This window comes from Globicephala melas, chromosome 5, assembly GCF_963455315.2.
Source record: "Globicephala melas chromosome 5, mGloMel1.2, whole genome shotgun sequence".
Taxonomy (NCBI): Eukaryota; Metazoa; Chordata; class Mammalia; order Artiodactyla; family Delphinidae; genus Globicephala; species Globicephala melas.
In genome coordinates, this window is record NC_083318.1 from 74,003,204 (window position 1) to 74,017,563 (window position 14,360).

Here is a 14,360-nt window from a genome sequence, read left to right on the forward strand (position 1 = left end):
TCTACCATATAGCAAAGAGAAGTAGAGTTCCCTGTGCTATAAGCAGGTTCTCATTAGTTATCTTTTTTTTTTTTTTTTTTTTTTTTTGCGGTACGCGGGCCTCTCACTGTTGTAGCCTCTCCCGTTGTGGAGCACAGGCTCGGGACACGCAGGCTCAGCGGCCATGGCTCACGGGCCCAGCCGCTCCGCGGCATGTGGGATCTTCCCGGACCGGGGCACGAACCCGTGTCCCCTGCATCAGCAGGCGGACTCTCAACCACTGCGCCACCAGGGAAGCCCTAGTTATCTATTTTATACATATTAGTGTATACGTATTAATCCCAATCTCCCAGTTCATCCCAAGCCCCCCCACTCCAGATTTGTTTTTTGCTAAAATAAGATGTTTCTAATTTTAGCAAGTGCCCATTTAACGGAACGCGAAGCCCTAATGTCTGAACTCAAAGTCTTAAGCTACCTCGGTAATCATGTGAATATTGTGAATCTTCTTGGAGCGTGCACCATTGGAGGTAAGGCCATGGCCAACCTGACTCTTGTTATGGGTCAAATTATCAAAAGATGGGAGATTTTGATATGGTTTTTGACAATGCTTGATTATAAGCTCCTTGCAAGATTTTGACCCAGGCGGCTAACCTCTTGCTGGATTCCTGCACCCCACCACCCAAGCTATTGTACTTTAAGAATGTATATTTCAGGTTTTATCATCATGGGGCAGGACAGCCCAGGACATACCCTAGTTACAGTCGTGTATGTCTCACCGACACTGACCTCTTGAATACCTCGAGAATGTCTCATCTCCTCCAGAAAGCTTTTCTTTTACCTTGTGAGCTTTTATATTTTGCTGGATGACATTTAGCCACTAAAGGGTTAATGTTCATGTACATACCGTCATTAAAAATAGTCCTCTAAGCCTTCCAGCCCTCAAATATACACCAAATGAGCAAACATTTCACTTCTATAAAAAAGAAATTTCCAATTCGGAAGCAGTCATTAGTCCTCTCATCAAGGCTTTCTGGGATGTTGCCAGAAGGCATTTTGGTCAGAAGGAACAAAGATGTGTAAAATGAGCCATTCCTCAAGGTCTGGAGAGACCCACTGTCAAGTTGACAGGGTTATATAATTTCTCAAAACAGCCCCCATAAATGTTGCTTCACCACATCACCAATTGTTCCTGAGAGATTTCTGCCCGAGTTAATTAGTTGCCTGTTAACTTCAGAGCTACAGTTCTTTAGGCGTGCACAACACCAAAAAAAAAAAAAAAAGTTCGACAGATAGGCCCTGGAACACAGGCGATGCCCTGTCATTTCAGGGTTTCCCCCACCTCCTCGTCTCAGCTGGTGGTTCTGGTGGTTGGTTTTCCTATTATGCCACAGTTTTGTGTGTGTGTGTGTGTGTGTGTGTGCTCATCATCATTTCCATAATAACGTTACCAAGAGGCATGGAGCCCCCACTGTAAACAGAAGTGAATCAAAGGTTTCAAATAGCAGGCTTGATAATAATATAACAGTGAAAGCTATAACTCTTGTCTAAAACCAGCAGTCATGCCTGGCCCCTGATCACTTAAAAATTCAGGTAAAAAGGTTACTCTGCTGCTTTTTGCTAAGCAATGTTAATAGATAGGATCGTACTTGTACTAAGTAGGCTTAGCCTTGAACCTGAGTGTGAATGGCCGTGATCACCCTTGGGTATTTTTATGGGAGGCTGGATGGTCTGTATATCTCACCTTTTTCTAACCTTTTCTTAAATGCTCGTAGGGCCTACCCTGGTCATTACAGAATATTGTTGCTACGGTGATCTTCTGAATTTTTTGAGAAGAAAGCGTGATTCATTTATTTGCTCAAAGCAGGAAGATCACGCAGAAGCGGCGCTTTATAAAAACCTTCTCCATTCAAAGGAGTCTTCCTGGTAAGACTGATTTACATAAATAGCTGTTGACAGGCAGTTCATGGAGTCTGAGGGTTTACAATCAAGGTTGATTCTTTAAAAAAGTGAACCTGAGGTACTTTGAGGTACAAAACCAGAATTATTAAATCATTTAAATGTGATGAACGGTTTAGAAAGTTCAAATAGTGTTTTTAAGGATTGAAATAGCGTTGAACTTAAATTTCTGTTGATTCTTAAAAATCCATCTTTAGTGTTTTTCTAAGCTTTAGTTCTATTCAATTGAGTGAATTCTGTACCTATTTCTCTTCTCATCGTTCTGTTCTTGGTGTCATTCTCTTTATGCTGTTGAGCCGGGTACTGTATGCGTCTTTACAGTGAGACACTGTTTATAGGGAAAGTGGGAAAGGCTGCCAAACTGTCACGGTAAATTCCTTTAAAACCTTTAACAGAATGGCAAAGAGCTCCAGACAGCTCTCTGCACATAGGTTTCTCTCCATCCACCTCTGAATTATTTCTGTATACCTTACCCTTTCTTTTCTTAACTCATGCTCTCAAAGGCACAACTGCTCCAGCACATTTTAAAAACTTGTGCCTTATTTTCATCTCTTTCATCCTTGATACCATTCTGAACTTGAATGATGTGTCAAGGGCTTCAAGTTCCTTTAAGGAGAATTGGTGTAGTTTACAACCAGAATAGAATTCTGTGCCGCGTCTTGCCTTTTCTTTCCAAGTGTTGTTAAGATCTGCCATTTAAGATTTCCTAGCTCACCCTGCCCAGCAGAAATCCTAGTAATTGCGCCTAATCCCTTATACTTTATATTTCTGCAGTTGTGTGGTGGGTTTCCTCTTTCCTTTTTATTTGCTATATCCCCTACATTTTGAGAAGGCAAGACTTGTCTCCTAAACTTAACCCCAGGCCCTCAAGGAAACCTTGGTAAATATTGTTGATAGGCGGTTACCTCCTAAAGTGTTTTTCTATACCTCTGGCTAAAGTTTTAAATCCTAGGTGAAGCTTTTTAATTTTTTTTTCAATCCTGTAAACTTTGAGTAGTGACAAGTGGAAGTAAAATACAGTATAAACCAAACCATCTTTTGTTAGTTTCTCTAGTGCACATCCTCTTTATATGAATAAATGAGCCACTTTGCCTTATTTCTAAAACCTTGGCCCCTTGTATATTTTTTAACTTTCTGAAGTAATGGCCTAAATTGTTCAGTCCTGTGTAGTGTTTTCTGTGCTTTGGGATCCCATATGGGATTGGAACCACCAGCACACTCTGAAGGAGATTGTTGTCATGGTGTTTCTATGCTAATCAGAAGCAGGAAGTACTAGAAATCTTGAAGACTCTCCAGCCAAATGTTGCAGATTCAAGAGGTCCAGATGGTTCAGAAAATCATCCAAATTATTGGTGTTTATCTGAACCAAACTTGGTTTTTTTAACCCTTCTTCCATCAGTTGCTCTATGTTAGTGATCTCTGTCTTCCCCCACTAATAACACATCTCAGAAGCTCTGGTTCTTTGTCTCTTTCATCTTGTCTCTCTCGAGGCTAATTTAGAGAGTTTGAAGTAATGTGGGATAATGCTTTTGGTTCTCTGCTTCTCATTAAATCCCTGGCGTCAAGAGATGGGAAATTTCTGACCTGAGTTCCATCTACAACTGAACACAAAAACGGCCATCTAATTCCCGGGGATTGGACCCGAATGTTGAATATTAAAAACTCGTATCTGGGCTTCCCTGGTGGCGCAGTGGTTGAGAGTCCGCCTGCCGATGCGGCGGACGCGGGTTCGTGTCCCGGTTTGGGAGGATCCCGCGTGCCGCGGAGCGGCTGGGCCCGTGAGCCATGGCCGCTGGGCCTGCGCGTCCGGAGCCTGTGCTCCGCGGCGAGAGAGGCCGCAACGGTGAGAGGCCTGCGTACCGCAAAAAAAAAAAAAAAAAAAAAAAAAAAAAAAAAAACTCGTATCTTACTGAACAAGATTTTCCTTATTGAAACTTGGCAATGCTTTCTTTAAATAAAAGCAGCCTCTTATGTTCAAAAAGGGATGGGGAGATAGAGCCTGGCCCTTGTGTGCTCCCCCATTTCCCATTTTATTTAATCATGATTTGATGCATGTTTCATCTCTCCCAGTGGTGATAGTACTAATGAGTACATGGACATGAAACCCGGAGTTTCTTATGTTGTACCAACCAAGGCAGACAAAAGGAGATCTTCGAGAATAGGTGGGTACCTATCAAGCAATAAAAACAACTTCATTGACAGAGGGTTTGTCATACCACTGTGGAATCTAACACCATTCCTGTAGTGACCGGTTCTCCTTTAGGATAGGATCCAATGGCCTAGGATCCATTGCCACGGGATCCAGTGGCAATGCCAGTGGTCAATGGCAGTTAAGGGTTGCAAGTGGATATTTGGGGTCAGAGCGTGTGTTATTGTATCTGAGCATTTTACTGCATATATGATAACATGCATATCAAAATATATCAAATACATATTTTGCATATAAAAAATATGAGACTTTTGTATTCATCCACTGTTCTTGTTCCCTGAAGATTTTGTAACTTAGCCCAGGATTGGGAATATTAGCTTTGTGATTCAGTACCTACCTGTCCTTAACATTGGGGAGGTGATTTGCCTGCAAGTTCAACATCAGTTCCTTGATTACCAGCCCTTGGAGGTATTGTTGTCACTGTCTTTTACTGTCCTTACTTGAAGGTTTTAATTGCTAGGAAAATCCCTTCTCCTCCTACCAGGTTCATACATAGAAAGAGACGTGACTCCTGCCATCATGGAAGATGATGAGTTGGCCCTAGACCTGGAGGACTTGCTGAGCTTTTCTTACCAGGTGGCAAAGGGCATGGCATTCCTCGCCTCGAAGAATGTAAGTGAGGGTGATTCTCAGAAGAGTCCTCTCCTTGCCCCCATGGCCCCCAAGGGGCATTTTAGAGCCATAGTTAGAAGGCAGAGTGTCATTTGAAATGTGGTAACCAAAAGCAGAGGAAATACAGTTTCTTCATGTTCTAACTGCTGTCTCTTCGGAATTCATGTTCTCATTTGTAAGCTTTAAAGTGCAAGCTTGTCTAAATAAGCTTTCTATGAATATATTTTTTATATGCAATGAATTCATTTAAAACTTGGCTTTTAGGATATAGGAGCTGCTCTTAGAAAATAAAGAGAGAATTATTTGATCAGCCAAAGGAGGGGGTACCTCATGCAGTTGCAGTGCTCGGTGAAGCATATACTTGGGTCTTTTTGAAGTTAGACCTCAAATATTGCATGTATGGTTTACAAAGTGCAGGGGAGTAAGGAATCAAGAGAGAGCGATAAACATTTGATCAGAAGGTTGGGGGTGGGAAGAGAATGATGGAACCAAAACAAGGAACATGGTCTCCGGAAGGGTGAGAGGAATTCCTTAGGAAATGGGACAAGCAGAATAGAATGAGGTTACAGAACCTACCCTTAAGTTATCATTGGTGACATTTCCAAACAATTACCAAACTCAAAGAGGATATAGGATGGCTGAAATAAAGAGCCTCTTCCCTTTGTCCTTAGGAGGTATCAGATTGAAGTTGTAGACATTTTAGAAACTCTTTAAAAGGACATTCAAAGAGAAGCATGTAAAATGAGTTTTCCGTTTAAAAAAATGATGGGACTATTTATAATGTATTTTCCTATGAATGAAAGTAGTCCTAAGGAAAAACAGAAGCATTTATTCAAGTTGGTTTTGAAAGTGATTATAGTAATTAAGGTCCTAACAATGTGAAACACAAATTTGAACATCATTCAAAGTGTAATCTAGATATTTATTTTTGGTGCACTGAATAGTTTAAACGTAAAGCAAAAGTATTGGCACTGTATGACATGAACAGCATTCTAGTATTAAACATAGCTTTCACTCTTTAAAAGTTTAAAATAAATGTAAATGGTTTTCTTTTGTCTCCCACTCTCCTAATAGTGTATTCATAGAGACCTGGCAGCCAGAAATATCCTCCTTACTCATGGTCGAATCACAAAGATTTGTGATTTTGGTCTAGCCAGAGACATCAAGAATGATTCTAATTATGTGGTCAAAGGAAATGTGAGTACCCGCTCTCTCTTGACAGTCCAGTGAAGGATTTTTGTTTCAAGTTTTCTTAAGTATTGCTTTTTAGGATTTTCATAATGCAAATCCTACCTTTGCGGTACCATGCATTTTAGCAGTCAAATTAAGTGTACTTTAGCAAAATTCCGATAATAGAATTCCTAATTCTAATTGTGTAATTATGGAGCATGTGAAGGAAACAGAAATAGCCTTGATTTTCATTATAGCCTGAGAATAGCAATGAACTTGATTTTGTTCAAGTGAAACAAATGTGGACCTGAAGGTCACAGCAGGAGAATTTTATTTTGAGATTGACATGCTATGTGAAAAAGATAATGTTAAGTCTAAGATAATGTTCAGAGTTAGGTATATAGAATGTTGAATCTTATAATCAAGAGCTTATTAAAGACATTCATAAGGAATAATTGGCTTACGGAACATAGTGATTTTATTTCAAAGTGCTTTCATTGCCAGTTTTCATTGTATCATCAGGACAAACCCTTGGCATTAGAATGCAAGTCTTCACATTTTAAAAGTTGGAGAAACTAAAAACAGTGTATTTTAGTGATATTTGTCTGAGATGACACGGGTCAGTAGAGGCTGAAACCGGAGCCTATGATTTCTAGAGGAATATCCCATTAGTATGGGAAGCCAATAGTCTTGAACATATATTCTTCTGTATCTATTTTCCCAGGCCCATACCTATGGTCCAGAGCTGTTCCTGGAGGTAGCTCTTGTGTGCCTTATAATGATGTAGTATTTCCTTCTCCATCACTATGGCATCTCTGTGGGTGGGCTGTACTAGACTTGTTTCTTTGCAGAAATGTTCCTGGATTTACTTCCTGATGATAGCATGCGTTTCTAGTAACTCCCTAAGGCTAGGAGTGTTAATAACACCAAGTCCTCTCCGTCCTGGTACACTATTGGAAGGAAGAATGAAAGGTGGTTCTCTATCCAGGCCTTTGAGTATTGACAGAAGGCTACTGGGTTCTGGACCCAGTCTTGCTGAGTTCGAACCTGGTTCTATCATTTAGTGGTTGTGTGATATTTGGCAAGGATTACCCCAGCACCTCTGAACCTTGGTTTTTCTCCTTTTGGTAATAATACTGTCACCTGCCTCGTGAAGTTGTTGTGAGGATTAAATGAGTTAATATACATAGTAGGGTATTTAGAATAGTGCCAGGCACACTGTGGCTAATACTTATATGAGGCACTTATTATTATGGCTAGATGTCTTACTTAGAATCTAAGTAATCATGACAGTGGTTATGCTGCAGCTTCTTAATAGCCCATTCTTGGCTCGTGACCTTAGTTGGAATTAACAAGGATGGGTCAGGTGGTTAGGTCCCACCAGGCTTCAGATTGTGGACTCCAGCTAAGCCAGTTCTACTAACCAGTCACAGATATCACCCTTCACCAGGCTACTGGGTAAGGAGACCTAATGGGACAAAATTAAAAGCAGGGAAACTCACACAACATGTTATTGGCCCCAAATTTACATCATAGTCATTTGAGACCTCCTCGTTGTGTCAGTTTCTCTGAAAGTTCTTCACACACGTTCTTGGTCGTTTTTGTGCTGTGGCCCCTATCATAGTCTGGTGACAGCTGTGGATCCCTTGTCAGAACACTGTTTTAAATGCATAAAATACATAGGATACTGAGAAAAGCCATTAAATGGAAATGAAGTTATTAAAATATTAAAAAGTACCTCTGTGATATTCATTACACGTGCTTCTTTGTTACACAGAATAACATGTTCTAACTGTGGGTCTAACAACTACTGTAATGTCTAAGTGATGAATATAAAACTGTAATGTGAAGGTATCTATGTTACTGTTGGTGACAAAGTCACAGGCACTGCTAAGACCTGGTGCTTTATTGCCTGAATTTATAATTTAAGGAAATGCTCAACTTTAGTTAGTCAACACAAGAATGTAATTTTTTCCCTTCCAAGTTCACAAGCTCCTGAATTCAAGACACATTGTAAATCTCAGGTTAAGGGCCTCTATAAGAGTTTTAGCATAAAATCTGGGAGGGGATACTGGAAAGCATTTTTTTTTTCCTACTGACTAAAATAACTTTAAGACCAGAAAAAATTGTCTTCCCAGTTTTCAATCCTAAATGGATTAAGCGAAGGATTGATTTAGCTTTTTACGGTAAATTAAGATCCAGGAATTCAGAAATGTCTCTAAGAGGACTAGTCACGGAAAGTTTGGCTCGAGGTTAGCAGGAGGAGTTCAGGATGTGAAGTTCAGCCATTGAATTTCAACCCCAAATCTGCCACTCACCACGTTGGAATAGTCATAGTCAGCATATCCGCTACTCTCTATCACGTGCTTGCTTGTACAGGGCAAGTTTTCAGACGCTAGTGAGTCAGCAGTACCCAGCTAAGCACTGGTACCCATATTATCTCATTTAACCCCCAAGACAACTCATGGAATTTGAAGTATTATTTTTGCTTTACAGAAGAATATCCTGAGGCTTAATTATAGATGCATAAGTGACTTTCCCACTGTATTAGTAAGGGATAGTTTTGGTTGCATATGACAGAACACCCCCAAAAAAGTAAAACAAATATAGGAGTAGCAGGCCGGGCCTGGTATGGAGGTTCCATGATGTACTAGGGGGAGCGAATTCCTCCACCTTTGTTTCTTTTTTTTTTTTTTTTTTACCATCCTTGGTGTAGCCCTTATCTTCATGGTCCATGATATGGCCATGAGAGAGCCAGCCAACACATCCAGAAGAGACAAGAAGGAAAAGGCCACAGGGCACATGCCAGCTTCATTTTAAGGAAGTTCTCCTAAAGCTGTCACACAACACTTACATACCTTAGTGGCCAAAACTGAGCCACATGGCTGCACGCAGCTGGGAAGGAGCTGGGCCATGCAGTCCTTACCGTGGGAGGCCATGTTTCTATCAAGGGAAAAGGGTAAATAACATTCAGTGGTAACTAACCTCTGTGTTACACAAGGCCAGTGGTGGAGCCAGGGTTAGAACCCATGTATCTGTGTCTGACTGTCTGTGCTCCTATCCACCACACTGTACAGACTCAATGTCCCCATCTTGAAAGTGGGGATAGTATACAGTTGAACAATGCAGGGACGAATCTCAGTATAAATTAGAGCCAGCCCTCCGTATCCACGGTTCCTCTGCATTCTTGGATTCGACTCACCGCAGACCGTGTAGAATTTATTATTGAGACATATTCATGTGTAAGTGGACCCATGCAGTTCAAACCCTCGTTGTTCAAGGGTCAGCTGTACTTGTGATCCACCTATTTCAGAGGCAGTCGGGGTCATCTGAGGTTAGGTGGGCCTTCGTGAGATGCCCGTCAAGTTCTCACCTCCACCTCTCAGCAGAAGCAACATTTATAGGAATATATTCTGTTCCGTTTTTTTTTTGTTTTTTTTTTTGAGCTTCATAATTAACATTGTTGACTCTGTTATGCTTCCATTGCAGGCTCGGCTACCTGTGAAGTGGATGGCACCAGAGAGCATTTTCAACTGTGTGTACACGTTTGAAAGTGATGTCTGGTCCTATGGGATTTTTCTGTGGGAGCTGTTCTCTTTAGGTAAAACGAGCCTTGCCAAAGCCTCCTTGATCAGACTTAGAGCATCTTCTTTAAGGTGTTGTCAGCGTCCTGCTTGCGTATTGTTACACTGATTGCAAACTGTTTGTGCCTCAGGAAGCAGCCCCTACCCTGGAATGCCAGTCGATTCTAAATTCTACAAGATGATCAAGGAAGGTTTCCGAATGCTCAGCCCTGAGCACGCACCTGCGGAAATGTAAGGGCCCGGACATTCTTCCTTCAGATAATGTTTCCCCTTTTATTTTCCTTTTTAAAGACAAGCTCAGATGTTGAGGGTTTTCACTAGCACAGTTTAAAATGTCGCTTGGTTCCCTTTTTATGACATCTTGGTCAAAGGTCGTTTCTGTAGCTGATTTTCATAATTCTTGTCACCAAATATACAGAAAGTTTTGGCAGCATCTCATAGACACAGTTTTATTTTATGCCCATGTCATTCACTATGTCCAGTTGCGTAGCCCTGGAATTATTTTTGAAATTGCTGCATGGCATACACCCGAGGACCAGTGAAGGGCATTGAGGAGTGATAAATGGCCCTCATTTTGCAGGTATGACATCATGAAGACTTGCTGGGATGCTGATCCCCTGAAAAGGCCGACATTTAAGCAGATTGTGCAGCTGATTGAGAAGCAGATTTCAGAGAGCACCAATCACGTGAGTACACTCTAGCCGGGCAAAGGACCTCTGCTCTCTTGGTTCCAAGCGTGTCCTTCTCAGGCTCTGGGGGTGAGGACTAAGCTACCCACCCCTTCTCTCCTTGGCTTGTGCTGTAAATTGGGCTTTGGGTAGGAAAGTAAAGCAATGGAAACAGTTTCTTTTTACCCAACCCCTCCATTCTGGGCCAAGGGCTATGAAATAAGGAGGTGAAAGAGTAGAGGGCTTGGCACTCAGAAGTGTGGACATAGATGTTTCCATAAGGACTTGCCACATTTCCTCTTCCACCCCAAGTGCTGGTCATGGGGTCGGCATGCGCTCTGCCTCACGTGTCAGGCTATTCAGGCTTTGGAGGGTTGGGGTGATGTGCACTAGAATAAAATCAGAGAAAAGACAGCTTGTTGCTGCAGTAAAATAAACCTTCTGCTCAAGAAAGCATAGCCAGAATGTGGCAGATAGCTGTCATGGCCACAAGCCATAGAGAATGAAGACGTTGTTTGAAGTTGGGAGATCCCTCCCAGTGATTTGAGGAGGGGGGAAATCAAAACTCAAATCCATCATTTGTTTGGCTTTTAAGGAAGAATGAGTGATCCTTACTTTGACTCAGATTTTTTTTAACCTGCTTTTTTTCTGGTTTGTGTGTTTAGAACTGTCTTTTCTTCAGCATATACCACTGATAGTTTTGGGTTGAAGCTTGCTCTTCCGGGTGTCAAAGCACATTTTGAATTAAACAGCATTTCACACCCAAGAGCCCGGTTCTCAATGGAAGACCCCCGGAAGGACCACCGATTTCTTAGTGACTGACATCAGCCTTTGGATTGGAGTTGGCTGTAGAGATTTATACACCTTTTATAAAAGTTAGATCATTCTCTTTCCCAGATGTGTCCCAGCAGAAAAGCACATTTTGCACCATCACTTCTTAGGTAGTCAGACCTTGGGGAAAATGAGGGATAGAACAAAGCTTGTCTTTGGTCAATATGATTTGGTTCTTGGCTGTAAGGTCTTGTAAACCTTCTGGCTTTAGGAGTCTTCATAAGTTGTGATTCTGAGGCTGCAGACGTGCCCCTTTGTTGCTGTGCTCGTTATGGGGGCTGGTGTATTAACTGCGGACTTGCTTTCCTCAGATTTATTCCAACTTGGCGAACTGCAGCCCCCATCGGGAGACCCCCTCGGTGGACCGTTCCGTGCGGATCAACTCGGTGGGCAGCAGCACATCCTCCACGCAGCCTCTGCTTGTCCACGAAGACGTCTGAAACAGAATGCACATCTGGGGGTCGGTGTTGGGGGGCTCCCCGACAAGAACGGCCCCCATTCTTTTGGTTTTCATAATGGTTATTTTGTTTTCCTTCGACTCGAATCCTCCTCCAGGGTAATGGACACCCCACTGTACTCCTGTCTTTATGAGCATACTTTAGTGGCCGATGATTTCTGTCATCCGCTACCATTGAGCTGCATATGTTCCCAATAGCAAGCTAGCCCCCGTTAACGGAATAACTTCAGACTTGGAGAAAGGGTGGGTGGGATGGGCTATAGACACCCTGAGTCCTTCCCAGGGCTTCTCCAATTTCTGCCTGAAAAGTATAGTTGATAGTTTATTTGAATACATGGCAGTAGTCACCTTCATTCCTCATAACCATCCGTAATGATACGATGATGCGGCAGGATTAGAAACCGAAAGCTCATCCCTTGATGTGGAAAATAGAATGTTATTCAAAGGGCAGAAGCCTATGAGTATCTGGGCTCAAGAAATCTAGTATTTCATGCTGGGAGTGAGACGTAGGCCTTGGAAAAATGCTTTCCAGGCACGAATAAAGACTGCTGGGTGTGAGCCTTTGTGGTCCTGACCTGTTTTCTAAATAGAGTTCACAATTAGGGAGCTGAATTGGAGAGAAGGCCTCCCCAGCCTGCATTTTGTATATACCCATCTGTAAATTGTACAGATTCACATATTTGAGGGGGGAAACCCACACGATGTAGTTTCTGGATACGATTCTGGCTTGAGTCTGCTGTGTGTAGGGATAGCTGAAGAGCCAGACAAGTTTGAAGGAAACCGTTAGTGCTTTTTTTTTTTTCTTTTTTAAAGAAAACACATAATTGCCAAGCACAGTCTTAACAGAGATCTCCTTTGTAGCCGATGAACTTGCTCTAGAGATTGTCCAGAACAAGCTGACCAGCTTCAGAATGGCATTGTGTTCAGTGGATTTGATGCCGTTTGAAAAAGTGACCGATTTACTGCATGACTCCGGCAGAAGTGACAAAACAGTACTGTCTCAGTTGGATTCTTCTGTAGCCGGAAGTAAACTTTAAATTCAGCCTCCATCACAGACATGTCCTAGACACTGGGCCAGTATCTATATAAGTGTGTATGTGTGCGTGCGCGCGTGTGTATGCTTGTAGACAAATATTTTGGGAGTAGTCTTGCCTTGAGCCCAAGAGGGTCCTTCAGTACCCAAGAAGTCGCTTGGCTTTCTTCAGCACAGCTCTTGTTTCACTCCACCTAGCTGTGTAGAGAAGCTTACCAAAGCTTACATAGAGGCATATAGGAGGTGCAGTGCTTAAGGACCTGTTGATTTGCAATCCACCTGCACTTAAGGCACTCTGTTATTTATACTCAACATACTCTACCTGTTCCTTAGACCTTATTAATGCTACTTTCCCACTGAAACAGATTTAAATTTTACACTTTCGGCTGTAGCCTGGATATTACTGTTAGAGTTTACCTTTTTTTTTCCTACCCAACTGGAAGAGATCCATGGGTACATGGCAAGGTTTGTGTGTTGTCTCGTGAGATTCAGGTATGCTGCCCTCACGGTTTTCTCCTCCTAGGTCTCTTAGCTTTCATTTAGAGAACTGTGGCCATTTATCTGGAAGTAACCATTTGCACTGGAGTTCTATGCTCTCGCACCTTTCCAAAGGTAACAGGTTGGGGCGTTTTGTTGTCACGTAAGAAGTTGTCGCTGTTTGCCATACTTTGAAAATTTCCTTTGTGTTTCTATTGACTTTGATTATAGTAAGAAAAATGGTTGTTAATTGTAGATGTCTAGGTACTTCAGGGGCACTTCACTGAGAGTTTTGTCTTGGATATTCTTGAAAGTTTATATTTTTATAATTTTTTTCTTTTTTTTTTTTACATCCCATGTTTCTTTGGCAGTGGCTTAATGTTTGAAATTATTTTGTGGCTTTTTTTGGTAAATATTGAAATGTAGCAATAATGTCTTTTGAATATTCCCAAGCCCATGAGTCCTTGAAAATATTTTTTATATATACAGTAAGTAACTTTATGTGTAAATATGTAAGCGGTGCAAGTTTAAAGGATGTTGATGTTCTATATGTTTTTTCTCTGATATGTTGTCCAATTGTTCACAGTTCTGAAGAATTCTAATAAAAGTGTAAATATATAAATCAAGTGGAAGTTTTAATTATTTCAGACTCGGGGAAATTAAACTGGAAAGTGTTAAAGTGCGTTCACCCTGACATTAGAATGGTTTGTACCTAGGATGCGTAAGATACACGCGAGGCTACCAGATTGCTAGGATTTATATACTTAAAGATTCAACAGACATCTGTTAAGAATTTGTATGTGCTGTATTTTCTCTCTACAGCCCAAGGTCTCCATTTAAATTGAGAAATAAATGTAGAACACATTGAGATGACTGCACAGTGCTGTGATGATTATTAGGTTGACTCATGTGAAATGACCATCCTGGTTAGCAGCAATTTTATGTGGTTCAATCTAATATAACTGGCATGTTTCTTCCTAAAAGAGATTGTCTAAAAATTAATATGAACAGTAAAGTAATTCACAAGGTTGACATGAGGAATCCCAAGAACGTGGTTTGTATTCTTGTTGGCTTGGATTTTTAACATCCCTTCTGACATGTCCATGTTCCACCCTTTCATCTTCATTCTCACTTGCTTCTGGAACAAAGTGAAGTTCTATCACTTGCTTGGAGGGAGGTGACTTGTGCCTTTTAATTTGGTACTGTCCTTTGGCTGGAGCAACCTTTGTGATCAGCAGGGACTGTCCAGACCATTGGAACCTGCATAGAGCCTGAGTGTTACTCCAGCTTAAAACAAAGAATCACCCCCAACCACAAAATCCTATTAAAAATGAGTTAAGCACACAAAACACCATCAGTTTTATTTTCTTTTTTGACATGGCAT

At 41.5% G+C, this 14,360-nt stretch overlaps 1 protein-coding gene across 1 annotated transcript in view; it reads left to right on the forward strand.

The window, feature by feature from the left end:
- Positions 1-13,598, forward strand: part of KIT (KIT proto-oncogene, receptor tyrosine kinase) — an 85,873-nt gene extending 72,275 nt beyond the window's left edge. Inside the window, exons 13-21 of the mRNA XM_030880558.2 lie at positions 396-506; positions 1,752-1,902; positions 4,006-4,097; positions 4,629-4,756; positions 5,831-5,953; positions 9,416-9,527; positions 9,642-9,741; positions 10,091-10,196; positions 11,321-13,598. Of these exons, the coding sequence (XP_030736418.1) occupies positions 396-506; positions 1,752-1,902; positions 4,006-4,097; positions 4,629-4,756; positions 5,831-5,953; positions 9,416-9,527; positions 9,642-9,741; positions 10,091-10,196; positions 11,321-11,449 (1,052 nt within the window). The 3' untranslated portion in view covers positions 11,450-13,598. The remainder of the gene's footprint in view (positions 1-395; positions 507-1,751; positions 1,903-4,005; positions 4,098-4,628; positions 4,757-5,830; positions 5,954-9,415; positions 9,528-9,641; positions 9,742-10,090; positions 10,197-11,320) is intronic.
- The last annotated feature ends 762 nt before the right edge of the window (positions 13,599-14,360 follow it).